Source organism: Fusarium falciforme, chromosome 4, assembly GCF_026873545.1.
Source record: "Fusarium falciforme chromosome 4, complete sequence".
NCBI lineage: Eukaryota > Fungi > Ascomycota > Sordariomycetes > Hypocreales > Nectriaceae > Fusarium > Fusarium falciforme.
Genome location: NC_070547.1, coordinates 4,270,022 through 4,297,595, shown reverse-complemented (window position 1 = coordinate 4,297,595; position 27,574 = coordinate 4,270,022). Strand labels below are relative to the sequence as shown.

General features: G+C 54.4%; 8 protein-coding genes across 8 annotated transcripts; 7 read left to right on the top strand and 1 right to left on the bottom strand.

Moving 5' to 3' along the window:
- Positions 1 to 109: 109 nt before the first annotated feature.
- On the bottom strand, positions 110 to 973 carry NCS54_00602100 (Flavin-Reduct domain-containing protein; the record flags this gene model as incomplete). The annotated part of the gene is made up of 1 exon (XM_053151498.1): positions 110 to 973. One exon carries the CDS (start codon positions 971 to 973, stop codon positions 110 to 112), a length of 864 nt encoding a protein of 287 aa, XP_053007473.1.
- An 872-nt stretch (positions 974 to 1,845) lies between these two features.
- Positions 1,846 to 4,596, top strand: NCS54_00602000 (Ribonuclease Z; the record flags this gene model as incomplete). The annotated part of the gene is made up of 1 exon (XM_053151497.1): positions 1,846 to 4,596. The coding sequence occupies one exon, from the start codon at positions 1,846 to 1,848 to the stop codon at positions 4,594 to 4,596; it is 2,751 nt and encodes a 916-aa protein (XP_053007472.1).
- A 1,868-nt stretch (positions 4,597 to 6,464) lies between these two features.
- Positions 6,465 to 7,647, top strand: NCS54_00601900 (Hypothetical protein; the record flags this gene model as incomplete). The annotated part of the gene is made up of 3 exons (XM_053151496.1): positions 6,465 to 6,568; positions 6,630 to 6,763; positions 6,824 to 7,647. 3 exons carry the CDS (start codon positions 6,465 to 6,467, stop codon positions 7,645 to 7,647), a joined length of 1,062 nt encoding a protein of 353 aa, XP_053007471.1.
- Positions 7,648 to 11,981: 4,334 nt separating this feature from the next.
- NCS54_00601800 (Protein kinase domain-containing protein) lies at positions 11,982 to 14,356 on the top strand (the record flags this gene model as incomplete). Its single annotated transcript, XM_053151495.1, has 6 exons — positions 11,982 to 12,905; positions 12,964 to 13,045; positions 13,093 to 13,440; positions 13,488 to 13,950; positions 14,000 to 14,087; positions 14,138 to 14,356. The coding sequence occupies 6 exons, from the start codon at positions 11,982 to 11,984 to the stop codon at positions 14,354 to 14,356; spliced, it is 2,124 nt and encodes a 707-aa protein (XP_053007470.1).
- Positions 14,357 to 15,256: 900 nt separating this feature from the next.
- On the top strand, positions 15,257 to 16,876 carry NCS54_00601700 (Hypothetical protein; the record flags this gene model as incomplete). The annotated part of the gene is made up of 1 exon (XM_053151494.1): positions 15,257 to 16,876. One exon carries the CDS (start codon positions 15,257 to 15,259, stop codon positions 16,874 to 16,876), a length of 1,620 nt encoding a protein of 539 aa, XP_053007469.1.
- A 940-nt stretch (positions 16,877 to 17,816) lies between these two features.
- NCS54_00601600 (Hypothetical protein) lies at positions 17,817 to 19,517 on the top strand (the record flags this gene model as incomplete). Its single annotated transcript, XM_053151493.1, has 2 exons — positions 17,817 to 17,985; positions 18,070 to 19,517. 2 exons carry the CDS (start codon positions 17,817 to 17,819, stop codon positions 19,515 to 19,517), a joined length of 1,617 nt encoding a protein of 538 aa, XP_053007468.1.
- A 457-nt stretch (positions 19,518 to 19,974) lies between these two features.
- NCS54_00601500 (ADP-ribosylation factor-like protein 2) lies at positions 19,975 to 20,790 on the top strand (the record flags this gene model as incomplete). The annotated part of the gene is made up of 6 exons (XM_053151492.1): positions 19,975 to 20,033; positions 20,088 to 20,198; positions 20,250 to 20,266; positions 20,319 to 20,464; positions 20,526 to 20,606; positions 20,659 to 20,790. 6 exons carry the CDS (start codon positions 19,975 to 19,977, stop codon positions 20,788 to 20,790), a joined length of 546 nt encoding a protein of 181 aa, XP_053007467.1.
- Positions 20,791 to 22,024: 1,234 nt separating this feature from the next.
- Positions 22,025 to 27,114, top strand: NCS54_00601400 (DUF4045 domain-containing protein; the record flags this gene model as incomplete). The annotated part of the gene is made up of 3 exons (XM_053151491.1): positions 22,025 to 22,160; positions 22,470 to 26,683; positions 26,734 to 27,114. 3 exons carry the CDS (start codon positions 22,025 to 22,027, stop codon positions 27,112 to 27,114), a joined length of 4,731 nt encoding a protein of 1,576 aa, XP_053007466.1.
- Positions 27,115 to 27,574: the final 460 nt, after the last annotated feature.

Below are 27,574 nucleotides of genomic sequence, written 5' to 3'. Positions count from 1 at the left end.
TGATACTGAATCGAGAGCTGTGTTGCACACTGAAATGGTTCCATGTGATGGGTCGCGAATCCGTCTAGCTCTATTCTATCAGTCATCAGCCATATATAAAAACTCTAGTCTATTGCGAATTTTGCTTCTTGAGCTTCTCAGCACCCTCTAACCCACCGACATCCTTCTCGAAGTCGACTCTAGGAATCTCCATGACCTCGGTGGTCCTTCCATACGTGATGCCTCCCAGACGGCTGATCGGCCTCAGCACCTGGGGATCGACGAGGTTCCTCTCCTCGTTAATGGCATCCTCCCTAACCCAGAACCTCGTTCCTTCAAAGATGGCGATGGTACCAGACTTGTTGCCCGGACGGGCGCGGCTGTCATATTCCTTGAGAGTGTCAAGCTTGGCCTCGATACTGACGACAGCCTCGCCAACACGAGCGCACTTGACCGTCTCGCAATCGTACACAGGGGTGAGGCCAGAAATGTCCCACTCAGATACGCCATAGGGGGCGTTTGCGCTGGCCGAGTTGGCAGCCTCGACAAAGGGCTCCGAGATGATGTTGATGACACACTCGCCCGACTCGGACACGTTGCGCAGCGTATCCTTGGCGTTTCCCAGGCCGGAAGCGATGCCCACGACGAACAGCGGGGGATCGTGGTTGACCATATTGAAGTAGCTAAAGGGCGCCAGGTTGGTCGAAGACCCGTCGGCAGAGCGCGTGCTCACAAACGCAATAGGTCGTGGAGTAATGGCAGAGATGAGAAACTTGTAGTTGAAGCCAGGGTTGCGTCCCTCTTCATGGGGATCTATTGCGACGTGCTTCTTCCCCGCGTCGCCCTCATGAAGCTTGTTTGCGCCATCGCCAAACTTCCAATCCGGGTTGACAGTCTTTGTGTAACGAAACTTTGACTCGTTATTCCAATCTGGACGAGAAGCCTCGACGCCCTTGAAATCCGGGTGAGGATTGCGCTTGACCTGGTCCGCCATTGTGAAATATGGTGATGTGTTGAAGCAGCGGGTGGTGGTGAGGGGTATTTGGCGGGGTGAAAGGTTAAGGGGACGTCGACGGGCTACGGAGGAGAACATTGAAACGGGCGTTTAATCCTACCTAGCTAGGTACGGTATCAGGATTGGTTGTGGAGAAGAGAGGGTCGACGATTCGTGATTGATGGCGGCATCGATTCATTGGTAATACCTGATAAAGCAAGTCGGCAGTTAGACATGGTTATTAATCGGGTAGTGGTATCCGATGTCGCAGACGCTCATGATAAGTTAGTTGGTTAGCAGGTAAAAATATTCACGGCTAGATATTAATCAATTCACCAAGCTCCCACAATGCTGCGCTATGCTATGGCAATATTATACATTAAAATGAATCTTGGTTTCCACCTGGGCAGGTTGGTTGGAATAACCAATACCAGATTTGCACTGCATTTTTAACCCGCGCTGACTGTCGCTCTTCAGTCAGCGCGATAACAATGCAGGTAAACTTCCTACCCAGTGAAGAAGCGTTCCAGATCGTCATAAAAGAATCAAAACCAAGAACTTGTTGACCAGAAAGCAGAGATAAAGTACTTTTGGCAACTGAGTTTGTTCAGGGTAGGTAACTTAGAGGAAGATAATGATAAACCCCATCTCTTAGCCGCAGAGGCACGTGTCAGGGATCAGGGTTTAGCGCATGTGACGTCGCGAGGCGCTTGTTAGCGCAGACGCGGCAAAAGACTCATTCGGCCGCGTCCTCGCAAAAAAGTTGCCCACCTGGAACTAGAACTACTACTACCAAGACTTCACCGGCCATGTCAGAGCAATTGTGGCTTCGTCTTACGCCGCATTGCTAATTCTCCCCTCGCACTCTTTCCATGCAAAGATGGGGTTCTCAGCGTCTTGGGTGTCAATTTCAAGGATCTATTAACCGTCGTCTATATCTTCCCCCACCTACAACCTCATTCTTTTACAGACAGAAATCGACAACCCCGATTCCCAAGGCCAAGTCTCGAGCCTTTCGCAAGCCACGTTTGCCTGAAACCAGGCCCCTAGCGACCTCGACAAATCCTCCATCTCCAATTCCAAAAGTTAGGCTATACTCTGCCAATATTCCAATGGCGACTTCTATCGAGATCGCAGCCGTCCCCACCTTGGACACTCCTGGCACATGCCTCTTCGTTCACAATGAAAAGCGCGCCTACGTCTTCGGCCGACCCTCCGAGGGCACCCAGCGCGCCTTCAACAGTCGGAGACTTGGCATGGGAAGCACAGAGCATGTCTTCCTCAGCGGCAGTGTGTCTTGGGACCAGGTCGGAGGTCTCTTTGGCTATATCCTCACCGTTGGCGGAACACTCGAGGCAAGCAGGGAACAGACGGCCATTCTAAACGAGGAGAGACAGAAAAAGGGAAAGAAGACGGTCAAGGCAGGAGTTTTCGAGGCCATTGGTATACACGGTGGTGAGAACTTGTGCCACAGCTTGGCCGCCTGCCGACCTGTGATTCTACGACAGCCCGTCTCTGTGGTCACATACGAGCACAGGACTGATCGTAGGGCCAAGACTATCGAGGACCTCGAACCCGATTGGCAGGACGACGCAATCCGTGTGTGGAACATTCCAGTTCAAAGAGAGCGCTCTAGTAGCCCGCAGAAACGACGTCGATCGAGTTCTATCGTTGGAGATCTGAGCCCCTCCTCAGCACAGTTTAAGGAATTGGCAAAGCTCTCCGACCCCGAATATGCTGCCACTCTTGTCGAAAAGACCATGTTTAATGGTCACCTCAAAGGCAATGGCGTCTTGGTCCCTACGCAGTTGAGCCAAGTCAAACCCACAGATACCGTCTTTGTCCGCAAAGGGGGCGATGTGAGCTTATACAAGGGCCCTAGGCCAGGCGATGGCACAGAAATCAGCAACCCAGACGAGATTGTCTGGATTTTTCCCGAGCACGAAGGCCTTATCGATCGCAAAGCGGACCTCATCAACGTCACACATCGACCGCTCCCGCCTACAATATACAGCCAAACGTCCATGTGCTATCTCGTCAAGTGTCACGACCGCCGTGGCAAATTTAATCCGTCAAGAGCAAAAGAACTTGGTGTCGCTGTCTCCGACTTTAAGCATCTGACCCAGGGTCAGAGTGTTACTGGAAAAGATGGCATGACTGTGACCCCTGACATGGTCTTGGGCGAGATGCAACTTGGAAACGGCTTCATCGTTGCCGACATAGAATCCCGCGATTTTCTGGATTCCTTCTTTGAGCGACCAGAGTGGTCCAACACTGAGTTGATGGCCAACGTCGTTACTCTCTACTGGATCTTGGGCCCTGGCTTGGCTAATGATGCCAGGATCCACCAGTTCATTCAAGAGCACCCCAATATGAAGCACGTCTTTTGTGCGCAGGATACATGCCCAAACATGATTGCCCTGGCTGGGCCTAGTGAGCTCCAGACCAAGCTACGGCGGATCGACCCTGAGAGATTCACTCTGCTCAAATACGACAACACGGTCAAGGGGGACATACCTCCTGGACTGAAAGTCGAACATGGCCGCATTGGCAGCAAGATGTCGCTCATGCCTCGCCTTCGCTTCGATACTGGAACGGTTGCCCCTTTTCCCAACCTCGCCGAGGCAGCACAGTCTGTCAGTGACGAGATTATGGATCTGGCACGCAAGGCGCAGGAAGAGACCTCTGACCCCGAGTTTCTAAAACGAATCGAGGAAGAAGAAAAGGACATTCCCAACCGTGATGCCGAGATCATCCCCCTCGGCACTGGTTCTTCGATCCCTGGAAAGTACCGCAACGTCTCTGCAACGCTCATTCGCGTCCCTGGTATCGGAAACTATCTTCTCGACTGCGGTGAAGGTACCCTTGGCCAGATCCGCCGGTTATTTGGAGACGAGGAAACTGGAAATATTCTGCGAGACATGAAGTGTATCGTCATCAGCCACCTCCACGCCGACCATCATCTGGGAGTCCCCAGCTTCATCAAGGCCTGGTATGAGCACACTTTGGAAGACAGCAACGCAAAGCTGGCCATCTCGTGTATATCAAGATATCGCGGCCTCCTCGAGGAGGTCTCCCAGGTCGAAGACATTGGCTTCCACCGCCTGCACTTCCCTAGCTGTTCCCAGTCGGATAAGTTCAACACAGGACGCCGAGAAGTTAAGGACGACAGCTTTGGTCTTCGCTCCATCACTCGTGTCGCCGTACCTCACTGCTGGCTGTCATTTGCTACAGAGATTGAGCTCACATCTGGTCTTCGCATCGCCTACTCGGGCGACTGTCGTCCATCAGATGACTTTGCGCGGGAATGCGAAGGAGCTCACCTACTCGTCCACGAGTGTACCTTTGATGACGACATGCTATCTCATGCTAAGAAGAAGAAGCATTCGACCATGGGAGAGGCACTCAGCGTCGCGCACAAGATGAAGGCCCGACGGACACTCCTCACGCACTTTTCGCAGCGCTACGTCAAGTCTGACTCTCTCAAGAGGGAAGACGCGGGCGAAGCTGGCGAGGTGCTCATGGCGTTTGACCACATGCGCGTGAGGTTGGGAGATTTCAAAAAGGCTGCGGCGTTTCAGCCGGCGATTGCTCAGATGCTGGCAGACGCTGGTGATAAATGAGTTACAAAAGAGGAATTGGGACTTGTACAATAGCAGGAACGGACATGGGTAGAGCATGGTGGCGGATAGATTACGAGTAACGTTCTTCTTACTTTGTTATGCCATGACTATGGAATGACCACTCTTGTCTTTGACTGTTCTTTCTATGCGTGATATGGTGATTCTTAAGCTGGTCATCTCCAGTCGAGATGTATCACCTCGTAGAGAGGGAAGCGGCTTTTGCGTTTCTGCCATCCAACTCACGGTCATATATGTCATAATACGGCTCTTGTTACGGAAAGGAGAATCAAAGAGCGAATAAAACATGCAATGAGTTGGAGTTTGGCAGAATCATGGCCAACTAAACATCCCCCTAACCTGCACCATGAGACTCCTGACCTGAGACTGGCCAATAGCCATTATGAAACTGCGATCCCCAATAGATAATCCTGATACAAGAAAAGATGTAGGAGAGCTCATAGCTAGAGGGTATAGACAGAAGGGTGTTAATCCCGAGAATGCGGTCGTATGGTGTAGGTGAACTTTTCTTGCAGTGGCTGTTAATCTCGGCTCACTTAACGATGATTCCCTCCCTGGTGTGTCCGAAGCGTCAAACCTGCAAGGATCTCCAGGGTGGTTGACTCAGATTATCCTGTCAGTGAGTCAATCGGAGATAAGTGTCATGGAAGACAAGGGTAACCAAGGGATGTGAATGATGGTGCTTCAGACATCTGCGTCGAACTCTTCACTGAGGAAGGTGCGAAACAGTCGCAAAGAGGGATGTCTCTCAGTGAGCGGGGCTCCAAGTAAACCTGTCTTCGTCACCATCGCCATCATCGTCCATCTCCCCTTCACATCCATCAAATCGCCATTCCGCATCACGCAGATGTCGTCTCTTGCAACGACAGCCGACCTGTCAGTTCGGCCAGCACATTGGACTGGTAACAACCACCCCCGACCACCGGAGCCCTGACATCTGCAGCCTGTCCCTGCTTCTCGCCCATCGAACCATGACCCTGCATCGCGCAAAGTTGCTGCACGAGCAACTGACGTGTCACCAAGGGACGTCCTAAGCTGCCGTTGGTTACCCCTCCTTCCTCCACCCTTATATGTCCCGGGAACATCATTCCCACCATCAAATAGATCGGCCGCGTGGCCTAATGGCTAAGGCGCTAGATTTCGGCCCTCAGACACCGAATACTCTAGAGATTCCAGGTTCGAATCCTGGCGTGGTCGAAAACGAGTCTGAATATACTTTTAGTCTTTCTCCAGCATTTTCGCTGATTTTTTGAGAGGTCTGGCGATGTCGGTGGTGGTGTTGAGACGATTTTGATATCAAACCCGCGCTCCTTCCTCATTTTTTGCCCAGCCCTACGGCCAACGGTCAGGGGTGCATGGACCTAAACCCTTTTTGGCCAGAAAACCCTCGGGCTCCTTCCCTCGTAGACCGGATCGTGATGAAGAATTCATCATAGTTCAACGGTTCTCTTGACAACATGCGATGAGACCGTGATGCTCTTGTCGGGAGAGCTCCCGACGCTGCGTTGAACCCCACGATCTTTGACCGGGCCGGCGCTGCACCCCGACACTAGTGAATCACCTGGCCCCGGCCAACTACACACAACTCCCGGCGCCGAAAGCGGGACGCGCTTATCGTCGCTATTTTTCCCAGTGTCCCACGGCCCATGGTCATTCGGGCTTCTAGTCCTCCACCAACCCTCTCGTGGACTCTTTGAAAAACCCCCCTCTTTCCTGCGCCTTCTCGCTAATGTCTCTCCTTTGACCTCTCGACGCCCTCCCGCTCTGGTGACTTTCCCCGTTTCGAATCCGTCCCTGCGAACGTCGTTGCTTCACATCCAAGCTTGACAACAGCTTCCACACCAGATATCATGTCGGCCTCGCTACCTGGCACGCGGGAGCTCCCCGCCTCGCAGTATGACCTCGAGACGTATATGGGACGGGTGCGCCATGCAATTGGCATCACAGACCCCTCGTAAGTGCAACATTCAACTACCCAGATGCATTGGCGCTGGCTGACCGCGGCGGCGCATTAGAACATTGTTCGCAGGCACAACGGGCCTCGAGACGGCCAAGAAGCTGGTGACCGAATACAAGACAGGCAAGGTCGAGCACATGTCGCCAGCGCTCTGGCATGCGAAGAAGGTGGTGGATTCTACGCTGCATCCTGGTATGTGGTTCCTATTCAAGACTCGAAGCAATGGATATATCTGACTCTTGAGCGTTGCAGATACCGGCGAACCTGTCCTGCTCCCATTCCGAATGTCCTGCTACGTCTTAACCAACCTGGTCGTCACGGCGGGTATGCTCCAGCCCGGTCTGGGCACGATGGGCATCGTTGGGTGGCAGGTCTTCAACCAGTCCCTCAACGTCGCCTTCAACACTGCCAATGCCAACAAGTCGTCGCCCATGTCCACCGAGGTCATGGTCAAGTCCTACCTCTCGGCCGTCGGTGCCTCATGCTCCGTCGCCCTGGGCCTGAACGCCATCGTCCCGCGCCTCAACGTCTCCCCCTCGACTCGCAACATCCTCGGCCGCTTGATCCCCTTTGCTGCCGTCGCCTCGGCCGCTGGCCTCAACACCTACCTTATGCGCCGCGACGAGATCGTCAAGGGTATCGACGTCCGACCTGTTCTCTCCGAGGAGGATAAGGCCAAGCTCAAGGCTGAGGGCAAGTCGGAGCGGGACGTTCCCTCGCTGGGCAAGTCCCATACCGCCGCCAAGATTGCCGTGTACGAGACTGCCGCCAGCCGAGTCTTCACTGGTAGCCCCATCATGGTCATTCCCCCTATGGTGCTCTACCACATCGAGAACAAGCAGGCTTGGTACAAGAACCTCATGGAGAAGGAGTGGGTGCGCGCTCGACCCCAGTTGGCCAAGGGCATTCCCCTCGGCCTTAACCTGGGTCTCATTGCCCTCACTTCGTTTGCTGTTCTGCCTTTTGCCCTTGCCGTCTTCCCCCAGCAACAGGAGATTAGTGCCGAGATGCTCGAGCCCGAGTTCCACGGTAAGGGAGGTTTGAATGGCAAGGTCATCTTTAACCGTGGTCTGTAAGAGTCCACATCGTGTGCTTTTTAGCATACTCCGGGCTTGATACATCGTCGGATGGGCCTTGTCTCAGGACTACTTTGAAACAGAGGGAGTCCTCGATCGAGGAGGCTGATTTGCCCATAGCTTTCGGGAGGGGTTTGGTTCAGGACTGGGTTTGAGAATACCCTAGACTTGAGCTCAAGGGAATAGGGGTAGATGTACTCCTTACCTGTCTCCGAGGATTGGAGAACGGGTTACACCCATACAGATGGCGTTTATGGAAAATGCGAGGGATCTTTATGGTTGTCGTTGTAGACCAGGGCTGAAAAGATATGCTGGACCGGAAGACAAAAAGACTACATAGAACTTCGAGTTGCTAAAACCAGTCAATAGAGCTAGAGTTGCTTGACATCCACAAGCCATTTTTGACTTGAATGAACCTGTCCCTGCCTACGGTGTGCTGTTTCGACAACCAACCATCATGGCTACGGCAGTCTAGTTGTGTACAAGGATGAAACGAGACATGGGCAAAGATCACGGCATCAACATGACTAAACAAACACCTCACCTCATCAAACTTGGCATTGAGCGGGGCTGGCTGGACCTCAAGATCCATTGATTCAGCAGGGCGAGACATATTCGATCCTCTTTCCCTAAAATCCAGGAGGTCTTCCACAAGCCCGAGTTGGCCTAGGTTTGGTGGGCAAGCCATCGCCACCGAGATCGACACGGCTAACTCTGGCGGGATGGCAGCCCGTCAAAGTCGCGATGGTGGCAGTGGAGACACTGGTTATCATGCCCAAGGGGAGAATATTGGTCCTGTCAGACAGGCTAAACAGGTGACCCTGTGTCGCTATCGAATGCCGAAATCCAAGCACGTCACTCGTCAGGCTGACAGACGAGACTTATCATGAAGGAGCGCGGGGTAGTCGAAAGAGGCGGGAAAAGGCGGTCTTGAGTCGTCGGCAGAAGGACGGCAAATAGAAACCAGCTGGTGTTTCCCGAATCCTCTTCTATCTTGCTGTGGAAGCGGGGGTTGTTGACGAAGCATCAACATATCGACCCAGCATGATCAGGGGACCAAGAACCGAAGCGCCACAGAGAAGTGCATCAGGGAGCGACAGAACGCGCAGCGCGTGGCAGTGGATCCAAAGCCGCCATGAAGTGAGAGGCTGACGACTGGCCAGTTAGAGGTAATGCGAAGCAACTCTGATGATATCGAAGGCTACGGGACGAGGACCGACTTGTCCACCGGTTTCCAGCCAGCCAGCCAGCGACTGCCAGCTGAGCCAACGGAGTCTTATCCGTGGATGGATGACCCATCACCTGGCTAGCAGCGGGCAGGGCAGCGGGGTGTGGTGGGAATGTTCTGGAGACAGTGCCTACAACTCCACACCATGACGATGCTATCTATCATGACAAGGTGTTTGTTGGTAGCACGAAAGAGACGAACAGTTGACGGCACGAGGGCGCGAAATGAAGAAATGGAGCTCAAAGAGAGATGAGATGTACATCAACGGTCAAGGCTCATCGAGGTCCGTGAAGGACAACAGAAGCTGGGGTTAACCAAGTCTAGTCCAACAACAGGGGTTCTTGTCAACCTCCGCTTAGGCCGGGGGACAAGGTGGATGGATCCATCGCCGAGGCGTAGGCCGCGGGTGTGAGCGGGTGCATGCGTGTGCTTGTGCGTGGGGAGAGGCATCTGTATCAGTTGCGTTGGCGAACACTGAGAGCGTTTCAACGCTTCCGAGGCATTGGCAACAGAATCTCCCCATTGCGCGCTTTGCTGGCGTCGTTTACTCGGGTCTACTACTCGGGAGTAGCGGTGCTGCCGCAGCACATCTGGATGGTCATGGCTGCGACGAATGATGTCGGAGGCCGTGAGCTGACAGAGCCTGTCATCAGCCCAAGACATTGGGGGCACAAGGGACGGACCAACGAGTAATGAGACGCCTGTAGTCCCTGTAATGTGGTGCAGAGGCTCTGGAACTGGAACGGCCGCGGGCCCGGAAGGATGCGAGACGGGGCTGGGCGGCATCACATCTTGGAGTCCCTGTTTCTCTGGGGTCTCGATTGCTAGGGTAACTTTGGGCTTGATAGTCGATGGTACAAGCAACGAGCAAAGAATAAACAGACGGAGGTAATTCAGGGCAGCCAGTGGTGAGCACAATGCCTTTGTGAAGACGTCTGTTGCGTCTTTCTAGCCACGACGTGATCCAAGGCGAGAAAGCGAGGGGCACAGAACGAACTCGGCCTGAAGCACGGGGTTGAGCGAGGGTCGAGGGTTGGCTGCGGCCCACCCAGCCAGCAGCGTCACTCTGCGCGAACAGCGTGCCAGATTTGGCGCTGGCTGGCTAGACCCTTCCTGGCCATGAAGGTTGAAACTCTCTTTAGGCTGAGGAGAGCCAGCGCATCTTGAATTGCGTTCCTGGCAGTAAGGGATAGCATCTCTTTGCTGCGAGAGAGGCGTTTCAAGGCGGCCAAGGAACGGGGTCGACGAGGTCGATGAGGCCGACGGAACCGCAATCGATCGCTCCACATTGGTGTCAATGTCGAGTGCTGATTTCGTGCACCTGCGAGGTCGTGACCTTGTTGCAACCCGGAAATCAATTGACGTTTTTGTCCGACATGTTTCGCAGTGACGCCCCTTCTGGCCTTCCCGCTCTTCAACCGGTGGTTCTGCGAACAGCAGAGAAATTTGTCTTAATCCCTTAATGGGGTCCACGGCCAGGCTCAGATTCAGTTGACGAGGAGATGAAGGAGGAGGGAAAAATTGCCCATCAAACAGCAAGAGTTAAGCGACGATGGAGACTTGGAGTGTGAAAGGTCCCAAGGTGGCCCAAGCACGAAATCGTCGTCTTTTCCATTCGGCAGGCAGGGTGCCAGGCCGACGAGGGCGAAGTGTACCTGGACCATCAGAAACGATATGTACCTTTTGGGGCGGTGCGGAGCATTTTGGCGGGGAGAGATAAAAATATACTTGCAGACAGTAGCTGACCTTGTAGACACGGCATTCGCAGCGCCGATAGGCTTGCTCCTTCCAGGTTGGGCGGGCACTTTCATCTGTTCTTTTGTCGTATGGCAAGAGCCCTCTTCATCAAGTGGTGCAAAAAACCAGAAGAAGAGATTTAACAAACGCCTCGATGTGAATCAGAGATATTCCTAATTACAAACTTTTACACAACGATTCACGATGCCAAAGTCTTCAACAACCAACACGTCACACGCTGGTCTGCGTTCACTGCCCAGGCACCCTCCAAGGCACGGGCTGCTCCACAGGGACCACGCCGCTGCGACGGACTCTGGGCCAAGAAACCATCGGGACGCCTTTGCCTGGCTCGGCCACCTTCCCAAAGGCGCCCTCCAGCAGGACCCAAGGATTGTTTCGATGGAGACAACGGGCTGCAAAGCCCTGCAAAACAAGCCCTGCTCGATGCCCTGCAGCGCCGACTCCAATGCCGGATCACAGCGCCACATCCAGGTACCTCTGTCTAGCTGGAATTCCGCCTCTCTCTCATCCTAAATCGTAACCCGAAGGAAAACGTAGCAAGGGACAGAGCACACCTCCCTAACCAATCCACTTCCCGATGGGCCTGTTGGAGATGACGCGAAAGATACATGGAGCAATGTAGAGGCCGCCGCTCTTGAACAAGTACTAGAAATGGGCCGCTATCAGCGTCACTCACGATGGGCCCGTCACCCTCCCGACCTGCACCCAGTAACTTTGACCAACGCTCCTCCTAGGGAGACGGTAGCGAAGCCCGTGACGCCCTCACCAGGCCGATGTGAAATCACTCCACATCGCTTTCTTTTTGGACTCAATCCAAGCCTCGCCTCCTCCCCAAAAAAGGAACATTATCATTTCCTGATTAGGCGATTTAATGGTGCCTGGAGCGAGCTTTTCGGGTCAGTCTAAATTCGCCTGAACCTCGCACAGTGGACACCTTACAGCGCCCTTCCAGGCCACCCCCTCACTGGAACCCCCGAATGCCACCCGCTAAGCCCACTGTATCGTGTACCGCTAGGGCTGGAGCCAGGCCTGCCCATCGTGCTGCTTCCACTACCCGACCTTTCACACCTCCACCCACCTCTCACCAACACATCGTCCCGGCTCACCAAGCGGATTGAGAACGCCCCAGGTCCCCCCGTTCCATCTCGCCTCTCGCTCGTCGGCCTCTTCTCCTCCTCTTCTTTACCCACGATACAACGCAACGAAACGAGAGAGAGCCTGCGCATACGACTCGACTCGACTCGACCTGATCGGTCTTTCGTACCGTTCGACACGGCATCGTCCCTTCGGTCTTCCCTTTTGTTCTCCTAGTTCACTTCTGCATCTGGCCCTGGACGGCTCTGAAATCATGTCAACTCCGACGACTGCTTCCGTTGGAACTCTGCCGCAATTCCACCATCCTCACTATCCTGGCTCGTACACCCATTCACACACGCATCACCAAGGATACCAGGCAAACCCCAGCGCCAGCTATCGTTCTGTTGCTACGAGCCAGACTATTCTCCCTCCTCCGGTTTCGTCGGTCGCCTCGCCCTCTCATAACACTGCGGCCATACTCCCGCCGCCCTATCAGCACTCGCCTCTCGCGTACTCGTCATCCGGATCGAATACTCTGAGCCTTGCTCACTCCTCGGTTTCTCGTGCTGTTCCCGCGGCCCACGAGCCTTCTCCTCGTCACGACGCGAACTATTCTACCGCAACCATGCCTGAGGCCGCTCCTGCCGCTCGCGCGGAGCAGCCCTCCAGGAAGCGTCGTCGCTCTCGTGAGCCCGATTGGAACAACTTTTACAAAAATGGCCTCCCCAAGGAGATCATTGTAATTGACGACACTCCCGAGCCCGAGGCCAATACGGGTAGAAAAATCACGAATGGCACTGCCACCGGCCCTACCGACAGCACTTCGGGCCGTCAGGTGGCCAAGAAGAGGAGACGTGACGATGAGCCTGGCACCATCCAGGGCGCGGGTTACCACATTAAGTATCTGGGATCACAAAACAACACTCCGCTGCAGACATCAACGCCCACTGGCTCGTCCATCTCCAGCAGTGACCGCACCAATTCTGCTCTCAACACTGCACCTACTTCGCTTTCCTCCAACGGCCAGTACGACGATGTCCAGGTTCCACTCAAGCGGAAGCGGACTCGACAGCAGGTGGCCAACGAAGCCAAGCGTCGCGATATCGACGGCCTGGGTGATCCCTTTTTCACCTACAAGCCTCCCCCCTACCCACCTAAGAAGGCTGGCGAGGTCAACGTTCAGGTTATCCATGACGTGAGTTGATTCTCCACATCGCTCTCTGCAGACCGAGTCCACTGACAAATACTCTCAGCGACAATACAACAAGAACGTCAAGGTCGATGATGACGATGGCCACTACATTGTTGTGCCGGATGCTGAACTGACAGACAAGTGTAAGTTGCCCGTTGCTCCGAGTTCATCTCCAAGCTGACCCCATTAGACAAAATCGTCCGTCTCCTGGGCCAAGGCACTTTTGGCAAGGTTGTCGAGGCTCGCGACCGAAGACGCAACAAGGCTGTTGCCGTCAAGATTATCCGATCAGTTCAGAAGTACCGGGATGCGTCTAGGATTGAACTCCGTGTCCTGGCCACTCTCAAGGCCAACGATGAGGAGAACCGGAATCGATGCATCCATCTTCGGGATTGCTTCGACTACCGCGGCCACATCTGCATCGTCATGGACTTGCTCGATCAGAGCGTGTTTGATTTCCTCAAGGGCAACGCTTTCGTTCCTTTCCCTAACAGCCAAATTCAGAGCTTTGCCCGACAACTCTTTACGAGTGTTGCTTGTGAGTAGAACGAATCTCGCCGCTCAACTGCCGCTGACCATTTCTAGTCCTACACGACCTCAACCTGATTCACACCGATCTCAAGCCCGAGAACATCTTGCTCTGCAACCATTCATACCAGACCTTCACCTACAACCGCAAGATCCCTTCGTCTTCCACGACCATCAACAGACAGGCTACTCAACGCCGTGTTCTGTTGGACACTGAGATTCGGTTGATCGACTTTGGCTCCGCGACTTTCCAGGATGAATATCATTCGTCAGTTGTCTCGACTCGCCACTACAGAGCCCCAGAGATCATTCTGGGTCTCGGATGGTCGTATCCCTGCGATATTTGGAGTATCGGATGCATCCTCGTCGAGTTCTTCACTGGCGATGCTCTGTTCCAGACCCACGACAACCTCGAGCATCTGGCCATGATGGAGGCAGTGGTGGGACACCGCATCGACAGCCACCTGGTCCAGGCTGTCAACAAGATGTCCACACGGAGTGGAGGAAATGCCGCTTCCAAGTAGGTCTCTCAAGATCAGCCCACTCGTCCACCCACTTACAGTATATAGGTACTTCAAGCGGCTTAAGCTTGATTATCCCACCCCCGACACGACCCGCGGCTCCCGGCGCTTCGTCAAGGCCATGAAGCACCTCACGGTAGGTCAAGATCAGTTGCCGGCTTGTCTATGGTTGCTGACATGGAACAGGACATCATCCCTAGCAACAACGCATTCCTCAAGAACTTTGTCGATCTGCTCAAGAAGATCTTCGTCTACGACCCTGCCCAACGTATCACTGCAAAGCAGGCCCTGAACCACCCCTGGCTCAAAGAGATGGCTCAGCCTGACGACGGCACCGAGGCGGCTAAGATCCGCCTGGAGCGGATACGAATGGAGCAGCAGGGTGCAAGACATCAATATGTCTGAAGCTGGCATCGCAAGCCTGATATTCTTTCTAACGACATACGAGCATGATCACGGAGTTCTGGGTTTCCCGAGGCGAGTTTGAAGGGAGGGACCTCTTGATATGGAAGAGGCTCGTTTGATGCTCATTCGACCTACCATTGTATTCTAGTGCCACCGTCGAATTTTCTCGCTGCCATTTTCACTTATTCTGGGATTTCTCTATGGCAGCTGGCCCCTATAACGCAACGCTACGACGGGAAGGAAAGGTGCACTTTGTTGGATGGCGGCGTCGAGGTGCTTGTTTCGGCTCTGACAGCATATGGACAACACTTGTCCACTTCTTTTTCCCTTTGTCAGGTCTAATAAAATCGGACAAATACTCATCGAGAATTGCCTTGACGCAACTGGCGACTAACGGAAAGGGACACTCGATACTCGTGTATCCGAGTCGTCTCGGATACTTGAGATCGTCACCACACGATCTAGATCTGGGCCTTGTTTGGCTGTGATCTCACGTGCTAGGTAGGCATCCGAAAGGATTCGAAATATGCAAACGTCACTTGCTAACAGAACTCAAGGTCTGCCTTCACACTTCACAATGGCCACTTGTTCACACAAAGAACTATGATGGGTGGGAGTGACTTCCGAACAGCAGCCTTTCTGCGCAACCAGTTGTTCCATTGTCTTGTTCACCCAAGAATGCTGGAAGATCTCGCTGGTTCACTGCCCGCATTCTCAAGTTCATTCGAGGCCCGGTGCTATATATGGTTCTCTTGGTCAGATATGATGCGAGGGGAAAAGAAAGCTGTCTGCATCCCATTCAGTGTCATTTGACTCAAATGATTTTGCTCTTGGTATTCTCATAGAATAGCGAGGCTTGACTTCTTTCAGTCCATCTTTGGCGATTTCTCTGTCCTGATCATGACAAAGCGTCGTCACGACCCAGATATCCGCCAACTCACGGGGCTGCTATGCATGCCTTGTGAAATTAAATTTTCGAATCCTTCCCAAGCATGGCTCGAGGACCAGGCGAGAGGCATAGGGCGGCTCGACAAGTCCCTACGCCGATCGAACAAACTCCTCGCTCGCATATCGTCCCGGCTCGATCAGTTCCGTGCCCGACCCAAGGCAGCCCAGCTCTGTAAGGCTCATCACGGTCTCAATCCTAAACTGATCCGTCGTCATATGCTTCATATCATCGCCGAGTGTACTAGCCGCATCGACCGTTTGCGACTCTGGCGACGACGCATTCCCTACCCCGCCAGCGTCAAGGCCTGGCTCAAACGCATGGATGCTGTCACTGGGATCTGGATGGGAGCCGAAGTTTTCCGAATCGTATTTGGATACGCACAGGCTGCTTCTTGTCCGAAACCAGTCAAAAGCGGCTGCGAGGCCTGTATCATGTCAGCCATTGGTGGTCAGGATCAAGCGCTTCTTAACCTACGAGCGAGCCTCCTTTCTCGCACTGGAGGCTACGGACGAAAGTCGCTCAAGGAACCCCGACTGTTGCGTTTGCTCGAATCATGGATTGACCATTTCGGTAGGGACCGAGCCGATGCCATTCGACGCCAGAGCGAGATGCTTGCCGATACGCTCCGAGCTGTGAGGCTTCAAGTCAGGGCCGCAAAGGAGGCTGCCGAGAACGATTCAACGCTGTCTACGCCGAATCGCTTCCTAGTATTGAGAGCCGAAAACGTGACACAGAAAGTAGAGCGGGAAGTTATTGCTAAAAAGCCATCGCAGCCGCGGCAAGGTGTCCCAGGATGGGCCCAGGACGCAGATGGTCAGTTGGATTATGCATATTTTCGAAGTCCGCCTTCGACTTGGGGTTTCTCGGACGAAGAATCCAACGAGGAACGTTCTGAGTCTAACTCAGTTCAAGAGGCACAGTCCTCCGACATGGACGAGCTGGATACTCCCGCCGAGCGTGTGGGTCAAGAGGCATCGAATTGGATGGACCTTCGTATGAAGAGCCAAGGGTTTACACTCAACGAGCGCCGGAAACTATTCGGGGACGACACTCACCCTGCCCTCAGCGACTACGGCCCGGCCAATGATGTGCCCTCTCTATTGGGAAATGGACGGCCACGGTCGATGGATTCTGAATCGGAAAGCAGCCGACTCCCGCAGCCAAAACTCAACCGCCCACCCACCGTTGCGGGCCCTCCCGCTTCTACAGCAGGCGGGAGCATCTGGGAGTCCGTTTCAGTGGCCTCCCTTTCACGATTTGGGTCTCATGCGCCCAGCCATTCAGGGAGCACCATGGCACCCCCAAGCACCATGTCTACTGTCTCCTCTCTTGCCCCAAACTTGAACGCTCGTCTCAAAGCCCTTGGCACACGCAACGCACCGTCCTTGGTGTCGCTGCCCCCTGACGACCAGCCATACCTGGACTTTTGCAGACAGATGGGACTGGATGTGAATCCCGAGTTAGTGAAGCAAACGCTGGCCTCTGCCCCGTCGGGCTTGGGGAGCCAGCCAAGTGAGGAAGAAGGGGATGATAGCCCGCCACCACCATCAAGCATCTACTCTCAGGACTGAACAGGGGGATATCGCCCTGTGGTCCATTAGGGGGTTGAGGACATTGGAGAAGGACGAAAGGGGTAATTTTGTGCCATCTATATATATCGAGGAGGATTAGTAAACTGGAGGAGGGAACTATAGTATCTTTATAGAGCCCGGAGTTGAGGTTATGGATGGGAATGAGACGGAGACCTGGAGGTCGATAGGAGGAAATACCCAGGGCACCTATAGGAGTTTTGATACGAGATACGATAATATGAATAACCTTTCCTTTGTTAATTTCTGCCTTGTTCTCACAATGATGTAACGTCATGTTTTATATTCCACCCCCTTACAACGAAGCAGCCAACGAGGGATTCGCATGCAGCTTGTAAATCAACATCCCTACTCATTTACGATTTCCTGGCTCGAATGCATGTGAACAAACTTCCAGCCATTGTTTGCCAGCATCAGATCTCTTTGGCCCAGCTAATAAGCTGTAAGCACTGTCTGCCAGTGCCCGGCAACTGGCAGATTCTCTGCCTCTCTCGAGCACCGTGATGCCCTTCTTTACTGAGACTGAACCCTAAGCCCTAAACGAGAAGGCATCAACAAAAATTGATTTGGTGTTATGATCCACTGCCATTTGCGCCTTCCTCATCTTTTCTCGCAAGCACGTGCGACCTCCTTCCTCCGCTTGGTGGTTGACACAACAACACTTCTCACCTCCATTATCGAGCCAACATATTTCCTCGAGAGCACAAATATTTTGCCTCCCGCATAATCCTTTGTTTGTTGTACCCTTCACAACTCATCGTTGGATCTTGCTGACGCATCTTTGTTCAGAGCCCACCCACGGCTGCGCGCATCGTTTGCTTCTTGCTCAGTCGATCCGCTGCAAGCTTCCGCTGCAAGCACAAATCCGCGCCCTCATCAAAGCGACTCCTCCCCAATACAGCCAGCCTGTCGACAGCCAGCCATGTATCGTCCCTCAGGTGGTCAAAAGGGCGAGATCCCCGATGCTACATCGACCTCGAGTGTTTTGCAAACGCTGCAGCAGTTTCGAGCCCAGAGCGGAGGCGTTCCTATCCGCACAGAGACTCCGCCACGCCTGTGGCCGACAGTTGTTTTAAGGGCCGGACGAGAGGGTGCGCAAACAGCTTCTCACGACACGGCTTAGATGGCCGGTCGCCCAGACACTTCGCGCCCTGCAGCCATACCAACACCCCCAGCGCAGACCAGGAGCCTCAACAGGAACCAGAAGATGTATGCAGTTCGCTCTCAGCCTTCGATGCCCGGGTTTGAGCAGTCCAGCTCAGAGACCACCAACTCGCCTCGAGAGGCAAGCCCTGATCTCTCTCAAGGCTCACCGCCAGGAGGTGTGCCGTTGCCTGCACCCCTGCACATCATCCATGCCGTTACAGAATCGCAGCAGAAGCGAGATGTTGGTGCTGGCACTCTCACTATGGTTGTGAGTGAAGGGCAGGACCAAGCTGTTGAGATTCCCTCCTCGGCCGCGCAAGAGAATGAAAGATCAATTGAACTCCCGAAATTTGAAGCACCACTTAGCCCAGGGCCTTTCCGACTGCCCGCCGTCATGGCTGCCGTGGACAAATGGCAACTGGATGACTGGAAGCCGCCCGTCGTCACCTACTTCAGGCTTTCTCGAGATCCAGCCATGGATCAATGTGATATCGACACGGATACCGGAGAGCTCATGAAGCCCCTCAAACACATCAGGATCAAGACGGAGGACAGAACAATCACCCATAATATGGGAGATCCCGAGTGGCGACGGTGGAACATGACATCAGAGATGTACATTTCTAGAGAACTCACTCGTCGCGAGAAACTCAAGGAAGAGGTCCTTGGCCAACTCAAGCAAGAAGAAGTATCACAGCTGCCGGAGGAAGAGCCCTGGCCAGACGCTCGATGTACTTTACGACCCGTGGTCCCCGAGGACTGCGCCGAGATTGCTCGGATTGTCAACCTGGAGGTTCAACAAGAAGGCCACTCGCAGATCCTCCTTCCTCAGCCTGTCACTGCTTCGGACATCCGGGCTGTTTATGACACCTGTTTGCGCGGCCTGCGGCCCTTCATCGTGGCGGTTCCCTCGCAGAGCGAGTTCCTAGACCGATCCAAATGGCCAAAGGGGGCAGAGCAAGAGTACCAGGAATTCCTGAAGTTCAAGAAGGCTCAAGAGCCATCTAAGCCTGCAGTCATCCTTGGGTTCGCATTTGTCGCCGATACTCGACAGGGTTTCCTCGGTCACATGTGTCCTGCATCCAGACTCACAGGGCAGATCAAACTGGCAGTCCACCCTGAGCATCGAAGAAAGCTGATCGGAACCGCACTTCTCGACCGGATTCTGGCTTCTGTGACGATAGGCCACCGCAGTCTGGTCGACTTCAAGTGGGAGTGTTCAAACCCCAATTCCATGTACGAGTACCCTGCCGACAGGAACCGCCGACAGTATGCGAGAATCTACGTTGAGACATTCTTCACCGGAGAAGATGACCCGAGCCTTGTTTGGATGACGGGCATGCTGGAGAAGTTTGACTTCAAGCGAGTTGGTCTTTTCAAGGAGACTGCCAAGAGAGGAACCCGCGGCGGCGAGTGGCTGGATCTGGTTGTGTGGGAGTTGGAAGTCCGTTCCGCCGAGGAGCTTGCTAACTACTGAAGGGCGATGGCCATCACAGTCGTCGAAGATATTCGGACTGCGAGGAAGGGATTGTGAAGAATGTGTTTTGGGGGGTTCAAATGTGGAGGAGGCTTGTAGACTTTTGATTCATTGATTGATCTGTACAGCGATTTGGGGTGATAGCGGTATGTACTAGCTATGGAGATACGTTGAAGCGGAATAGACTGTATGAATTACGCTGTACAACGGAAATCATCTGTTTTGGAGTCGTGTCAAGTTGGAGTGGCATTGGGCATCGTGAGGGAGGAGGTCGTTGAAGCGAGCACCAATCACGTGCAGCTTTGAGAGCCGCAGGCACCAGAATTCAACGACGTCCAAGTAACCCAACATCAAAGAAAAATCGCATCAGATTTATTCGCCTGAAATTCTCAAAAGCGGCTGACAGAGTGATCCTTTGCGTTCTTGATTCCAGTTCAGATACCACAAGCCTCGAATCATGTTGTCTATTCTGCGGAAAGCTCGCCTCAAGGATAAGGAGATGCGGATCCTGATGCTGTGAGGGCTCACCGAACGAAAAGAAACGAGGACCGCAAGATTGACACCACACAGAGGACTAGACAATGCGGGAAAAACAACTATCGTTAAGAAGGTTATGGGAGAGGACGTCAATACGGTGAGCCCGACGTTGGGCTTCATTATCAAGACGATCGATTATGAGGGGTAAGATGGTCTCTCAACGTGAGCATGGATAGTGCTGACGATGTGTCCCAGGTATAAGCTCAACATCTGTGTGTATCTAGGCACCCTGAAGTGTCTGAACACCATGGCTGACTCTGTTAGGGGATGTTGGTGGTCAGAAGACACTCCGGTCATACTGGAGGAATTATTTTGAGAAGACAGATGCTCTGATCTGGGTTGTGGACGCAACGGATCGGTTGCGTATCGAGGACTGCAGAGACGAGCTGCAGGGGCTTCTCTTGGAAGAGGTATGTCCATACCAATGGCCGGAAGTGTAAGAGGCCAAGAGTTTACTGACGAGTTGCACAGCGTCTTGCAGGAGCAAGCCTCCTCGTGTTTGCAAACAAGACGGACGTTGAGGGATGCATGACGGAACAGGAGATCCTCTCGGTAAGTTCGGAGCAAAAGAGAATAACAAAAACATCAGCTCACAACGGCTTAGGCACTTCAATTGGAGTCGATAAGGACTCATCGCTGGCACATCCTACCATGCAGCGCCATGACTGGTAGCAACCTAAAGGAGGGATTATCATGGGTTGTGGAGGATGCCAAGAAGCGCCTTTTCCTATACTAAGCTATCTACGCAGCCAGTCAACAAGGAGAATGACTGTTGAGACGAGCAGGTAAAAGCTGAAAGTCCACCCACCATGACGTGCATAGCCCGAAACGATAGATGGGCTCGTTACGCCGGGCAACGGTCAAACTCAAACGGAAGCTTTCTGGCACCAGACGCGAACGACAGGGAACAAGCCAGCGGCGGATGGGCACATCGAAAGCGGCACTTTCGTACACTGCCGCAACGTCGCATTCCCGATCGGCTGGAGGAGGATCTGAGATGGGATTCGCCTTTTTTTTTTTTTTTTTTCTGAGGGCAGCAGACTAGGTAGAATCTGAGATGGGGGGGACAAGGTTTCACCGGATTCGAGAGCGTGGTGGAGGTGGAGCGTGGTCATGGACGGGATGATGGAAGTAAACAAACCAAAGATGACGTTCTTGGTTTTGTTTATGGCGCATCGCATCGATCCATCAGTGAAGGAAGGATTCGTGCTGGTGCATAACGACTAATTAATCTGTTATGCCCAGGAGAAGATGAGCCATGTTGGTTTATGCATTTCTTCGTATGATACCTAATTCAATCGTGCATCAACATCGAACTCGGCCAGGGGTTGATGACCGCCATTGGGTCTGAAGCTGTCAGGCACCGAGCATCGCTGACATCGAGGTTCGCTGAACTTCTAGCGGGAGCGCCCTCCAGCTGGCAGCGGGAGCACCCCCCTGAGACTTCCGCTACGGGGGGGCCGTCCGCGGGTGGGTTTCTAGGGAGAGACACCTCTAGACTGGAGAATTGCCAGGGGGGGCCTGATGGGGCGGGCCAATAGGGTCTGTGTGATGTGCGTGGGCTCTGGTTGCGTGGATGGAGCCTGGAGGGAAAATTCCATGGACAGCTGCGGTCTGGTCTTTTACAGATGGGGACGGTGGACATGATCCCATGCATCCATGGCTGGCTGACTGTCTGTCTTTGACGCCCAGTTTATCAACGCCCAGCGAACTCTTTCTCTTCCCGTCCCGTCTCGTGCAGCACCTACAGTTCGTTCCCATCGGCAACCCGAGGCAACGCCCGGCAGGAAAGAGATCTAGGAATTAATAGTTGCAGCGTTCTTTTGCGTGGGATTGCCTTCTTTTTTTTTCCTTCTTACTGCTCCATTTGCTTATGCATAGCGGCCCCCCCCCAAATCCTCTGCTGCTGCCGCCGCCCGTTCTAAAACATCCATCCCTCCACCCCCCGTTCCGTGTCATGTCCGAGAGCCATGTCCGACGAAGTCTCCCAGTTCCTCGAGCAGGTCGAACGCCTGCGAGGCCAGCAGATCGAAGAAGACGAGGTGCGAGCCCGTGAGCTCGAGGAATACCTGGCTGCCAAGCGAGAGAGGCAAGCCCGTCGTGAAGGTGAGAGAGGTCCTAGAAAGCTCTGTGCTGTGTTGCGATGTGACGGGATGGGATGGGAGAGAGAGACGTGATGCTAGACTTTTGCTGTTGCATTAATGGCGTCCACTTTCGTCAGGCCAACATTCCCCGTCGTACACAACATAACGTCCCGGTGTTTACTTTTCGTCCCCATTGTTATTTACCTGCTCTACTCCATGGTCTCTTGCATGCTGTTTTTTCTAGGTCGTGGATGTGGTTGTCGATGCTGTTCATGCTGAATCACTCAATCGCTGTCCCTTTTTCTTGCTAACGACGGGTCCTTGGTCCTAGAACGTGCCAGATCCATCTCGCCGCAAAAGTCCTCACCCGCAAACACCCCGTCTCCACGCTCCAGCCGACGCAGCATACACCTTTCTGAGGCATTGAAGCTCGAGTCCCCTGTCGTTCCCAAGGACGAAGGCTCCCCTCAAACGCCAGAGCCCGAGGCCAAGCTCGAGACCCCCATGGTCCCCCCCGACTCCTCGCCCACCAAGGAGAACGAGACACCCCTCGACGTCGACACCAAGTCTCCTACAACAGCAGCGACACCACCCGCCCGTTCGTCTACGCTGTCGTGGCAGCGCCGGCCTAGCTCCCGCAGCGGCGCCGCCCGTCCCCTGAGCATGCTCGCGACCCAAAATGCGACCCAGCGGTCGCTGGCCGGGTCGCAGGATGCCGCACCTGCTCCCGCCTCTGCCACCGAGCAAGCCTTTTCCAAAGACCAGATCGCCCAGGCACTCGGCTCGAAAGATCCCTCGTGGTTCCGTCAGACGGCTGATCGGGGAGCAAGCTCTGCTGCTTACCGAAAGAACCAGGTTGAAGACGAGGATCGTCTAGATATGGCCTCCGTCAAGGCCCAGCTGCCAGGCATGACATCCGATCAACCCAAGCCTAGCCCGCCTGTCGAGGAGACCCCTTCTCCTACCAAGATGCGTTTGGCAAGCCCTCCGACTCTCAATCCTCCAGGCTTCGATGGCCCAGGTGACGACAAGCCATTGGTTGACCGCTTTGCGAGGACCCCTTCAGGCCGCACATCCCCTATCCGGTCTAACTCTCGGTCCAACTCGCCTACCAAGGGTGTAGGGGGCTTCGTACAGAGCGCCATGATGAAGAGGTCCGACAGCGTCAAGCGATGGAGCGTAACGAGTCCCCCAGGCTTAGCCCGTGGTGACTCAATAGCCTCAAGTCGAAGCACTGGGCTGCCCGGAACTGGCCGACCTCAGAGCATGGTGCGCCCTGGATCTACTACGCCAAGCTCGAGCCGACCTACGTCACGAAATGGGGAGTCGGAGATCGAAACCACACCGAAAGCTCCCACAATCGACAGCGCCCTGGAATCCAAGACCCCTAAGGCTGGGGAAGAAAGGATCCACGTTCCAACGAGCCCATCCAAGACAATGGATCCTCGACGGTGGAGCCCGACCAAGTCTAGCTGGCTGGAGAGTGCTTTGAATAAGCCCGAGTCACCCAAGCCTCAGCACAGGTCAAACACGTCGCAGCCCGCGTGGATGGCGGAGTTGAACAAGAACAAGGCCGAGAAAGCCAACAATCCTGCAGAAGGGACCCGTCCTCGGCCAGGATCCATCTCTCACAAGCATCAGGTTAGCATCGGTGGGCTTATGAGGTCTACGCCGGTGGGATCTGTTGCAAGGCCCAATACCCCTGGCCTGGGCGGTATCTACTCTCCTCCTCCTGGTGGCAACCGACCTCCTTTCGGCCATGGCGCTAGCAAGAGCATCTCGAAGATTGCCCCTAAGCTTGAGCCAGCAGGTGCTGAAGAGAAGGCGGTAGAGCCTACCCCTGAGCCTGTTCCTGAGCCTGAGCATGAACCGGTGCCAGATCCTGAGCTCACAGCAGAGGAGAAGCAGAAGCTTCACGAACCGGAGCATGAGGAGGTTACAAGTCCTAGCGAGACCAAGCCCCCTGCACCCATGCCAAAGCCGAAGCCTGAGACGCCGCCTAAGAAGGACTTTCGCGGCAGCTTGAGGCATCGACCAACTGGCTCCGAGGCGCCAAAGACAAACGAGCCCGAGTTCAAGAACGTGTTTGGCAACCTCCGCAGGACCAAGACTCAGAACTACGTAGCCCCGGATGAGCTCAAGAATAACATCTTGCGGGGCAAGGCCGCGCTCAACCAAACAGGTGGTCCCCAAAAGACGGAGAGGGTAGATGAATTCAAGGAAGCCATCTTGAAGAAGAAGGATGACTTTAAGAAAGCTCAGGCAGAAGGCAAGGGCATCACCAGAAGCAACACCATGACTGCCGAGCAACCCCTGCCCGAGGGACTCGCACGACGAGCCGAGCTGGCCAACAAGAGAAAATCAGTCATGGATCTGAAGTCGGCTGCTGCGCCAGGTAGGCCAGAGTCGCCAAAGCCGGTTCCTGGTCCCAAGAGGATGCAAAGTACACCATCTCTCTCGCCGAAGCCCACTGTGTCGCCTAAGCCTTCACCAAAGCCCGCCGCCGTCCCGTTTTCTGCTGAGCACTCGAACGAAGGCCTCAAGCGGGTATCAACAGAATCCAGCGCAAAGCCAGAGGAGCCAAGAGCCTTGCCGATCTTGCAGAAGGAAACGAGTGCCCCCTCTATACTGCAGGGACGTGTAGGAGGTGTAGGAGGTAAGCTTGCTGGCCGGTTCAGCCCAGCTCTGGCTGGTATGCTTGCGCGAGGCCCCCCTCCCATGGCTACCAATGGGGGAGCCAGTGAAGAATCTGGCTCAAAGGGTGCTTCTGCATCAACCACAGAGCCATCTGCGCCTGGCCCACAGTTGACACATATGACAAAGGGTCGAGCGAGAGGACCTAGGAGAAAGGCGCCGACCACAGCCGCCCCTGCAGCTGCCCCAGCTACTGAGTCCAAGTCTGTGCCCAAGGAGAGCCCAAAGCCCATTGAGGCACCTGTCGAGCCTGTTAAGGAGGCCCCCGTGAAGGAAACCCCTGCTCCCGCCCCTGTGGAAAAGACTGAAGAATCAGTCTCTGGTCCCTTCTCTATCCGGCAGCAAGTCGCTGCCAAGGCGGCCCTCCGTGGTAGACCTACTCCTGGTGCTAAGCCTCAGGAGAAAGAACCTGCCAAGGGCTTCCAAAGCCTTGAGGAGCGAGCTCCCGCATTCCTCCGCAAGCAAACATCTCCCACTGAGCCTGCTTCTGGCGACTTCCCGTCTCCCCTTAGAATCCAGAAGACCGGTGATGCCGCTTCGCAGCCCAACTCGCCCAAGAAGCTCGACACGAAGCGCATGTCGAGGTTCTTTGATGAAGCTGGATCCAACGGCGCAAAGCTGGAGTCTGCTAAGGAGCCTGTCAGGTTGACTCACCAGCGAACTGGCTCCAGGTCTCCTGTCAAGATGTTCCAGCGCCCTCTGCCGGAGCCCGAGCCGTTGTCGCTCACAAAGGTTGACAGCGACCCTGTCGTGTCGGTCAAGAACGCCAGAGCCATGTTTGGCGGTGCTGCTCAGTCACCACCACCACCTTCAAAGCCCTCTTTCGATGGGGCTGAGCCTGAGGTGACCAAGACACCAACAAGGACACCTCGTGCCCTTCCTGAGGTCGAACGTTCGTCTCCACTCCAAATCAACAAGACACCATCTCGAGTGGCTAACCGCCCTCTGCCAACTCCTCCAGCTAAGGAACCCCAGACTCCCAAGGCCCAGCAAACCACCTCGGCGGCCGCATCGCCCAAGCCCAAGCAAGGCAACGATGTGGCAAGTCTGCTCAGCGACTTCTTCGGCCCAAAGCAGCCGAGGACCGAGTACAAGGTGGACACTGCATCGATTCTCATGAACCGCCCACCGACAGGGCCTGCTAAGATCCAGAGTCTGAGCTTCCAGGTGTTCCAGATCTCGGCTGAAGGCAGGAAGTCGCCGGTTGCTTCGCACTATGAGCGCGTGCTGTTTGAGCGAGAGATGTACATCGCCCCGCATAGCTTCACCAATGAGGCTGGCTGGAAGCGGCTGGAGATTTACTTCTGGGTTGGTGACCAAGTGCCCGAGGCTGCAGCTGACGATGCTCTCCTGTTTGTTCAGAAGGAAGCCAAGGCCCTTGGTGGAAAGCTGGTCAAGATGCAGCAGGGCAAGGAGACGACCGAGTTCCTCCAGGCGCTCGGCGGTGTTGTCATGGTCCGACGAGGTTCGAGCAACAAGTACGACTCGCTGGCACCCAACATGCTGTGTGGCCGACAATACCAGGGTCAGGTCTCGTTTGACGAGTGCGACTTTACCCCAGCTAGCCTTTGCGCGGGATTCTCGTACCTCATCACCAACCAGGGCAAGGCCTACCTCTGGAAGGGTCGCGGCTGTGATGTGGCCGAACTTAGCGCGGCACGACTCATTGGCATCGAGCTCACGCTGACTGGGGAGTTGATTGAGGTCGATGACGGTGAAGAGCCCGAGTCATTCTGGGCGCTATTCGAGGGAGGATCCAAGCCGCACTCGGCTGACCACTGGCGACTCAAGCCCAACTATGCCAAGTACTGCAGCAGACTCTTCTGCTCGGATGCAGATACACGGCAGCAGGTATGTTGACTATTCTCAAGTAGATCTTGACAGATACTAACGATGACTAGGTCTTTGAGATCTCGCCCTTCAACCAGCGTGACCTCTCCCCTGAGCAAATCTACGTCCTCGACGCCTTCTTTGAGATGTACATCATCGTCGGCGCCCGTGCCCAGTCCCGATATGCATCCTTCCGCAACGCTCTTGACTTTGCGCAAGAGTACGCCATTCTTGCCTCTGGCATGGAGGACCGCCCCTTTGTCCCCATCTCGACAGTTGTGCTCGAGGGCATTCCTCGGGACCTGAAGCGAGTCTTCCGCTTCTGGCGCGATGACCTTAGCCCTACGGCAACCCACAGCGGCAACGCATCAGCTGCTCTTGGCACACCGAGGCGCGGTCGGAGCTTGAGAGTGGTGTCGCTGACACAGGCGCTGCAGGCACTTAGCGAGTGAAGCAGAGAGAGTGTGTCAAGTGTTGAAAAAGTCGGGACTTTTTTCTTGAGGTTATTTTCTATGTAGCGGTACTCCTTGTAATTGGCTGGCCCCGGCCTTGGGTGCATGATGAGACATGGGACGGGTTGGCGATCTCGGAGTTGAAATCTTGTTTGTAGCCTCATGTTGGAACAAGTGGGTGACGATAGTAGACCATGTGTGGCCTAGACAGCGATGTGTGTATCAATACTTGATGTTTGATTCTAGTTTTCCATCGTCTAGGTGATGTCGTCAAACATGGACTCAACTGCAAAGACAACTGAAATCTCATCTCATCATGCGCCGTCTATTGGTTCATCTGATAATCGTCTGTATCTTGGGAAACAAAAACATGTCTCAACAGCAAAGCATGGATCAAACAGGACTGCATGCATGAGGAGAAAAAAACAATGCAATAGCACAAAAACAAAAAGCAATCGAC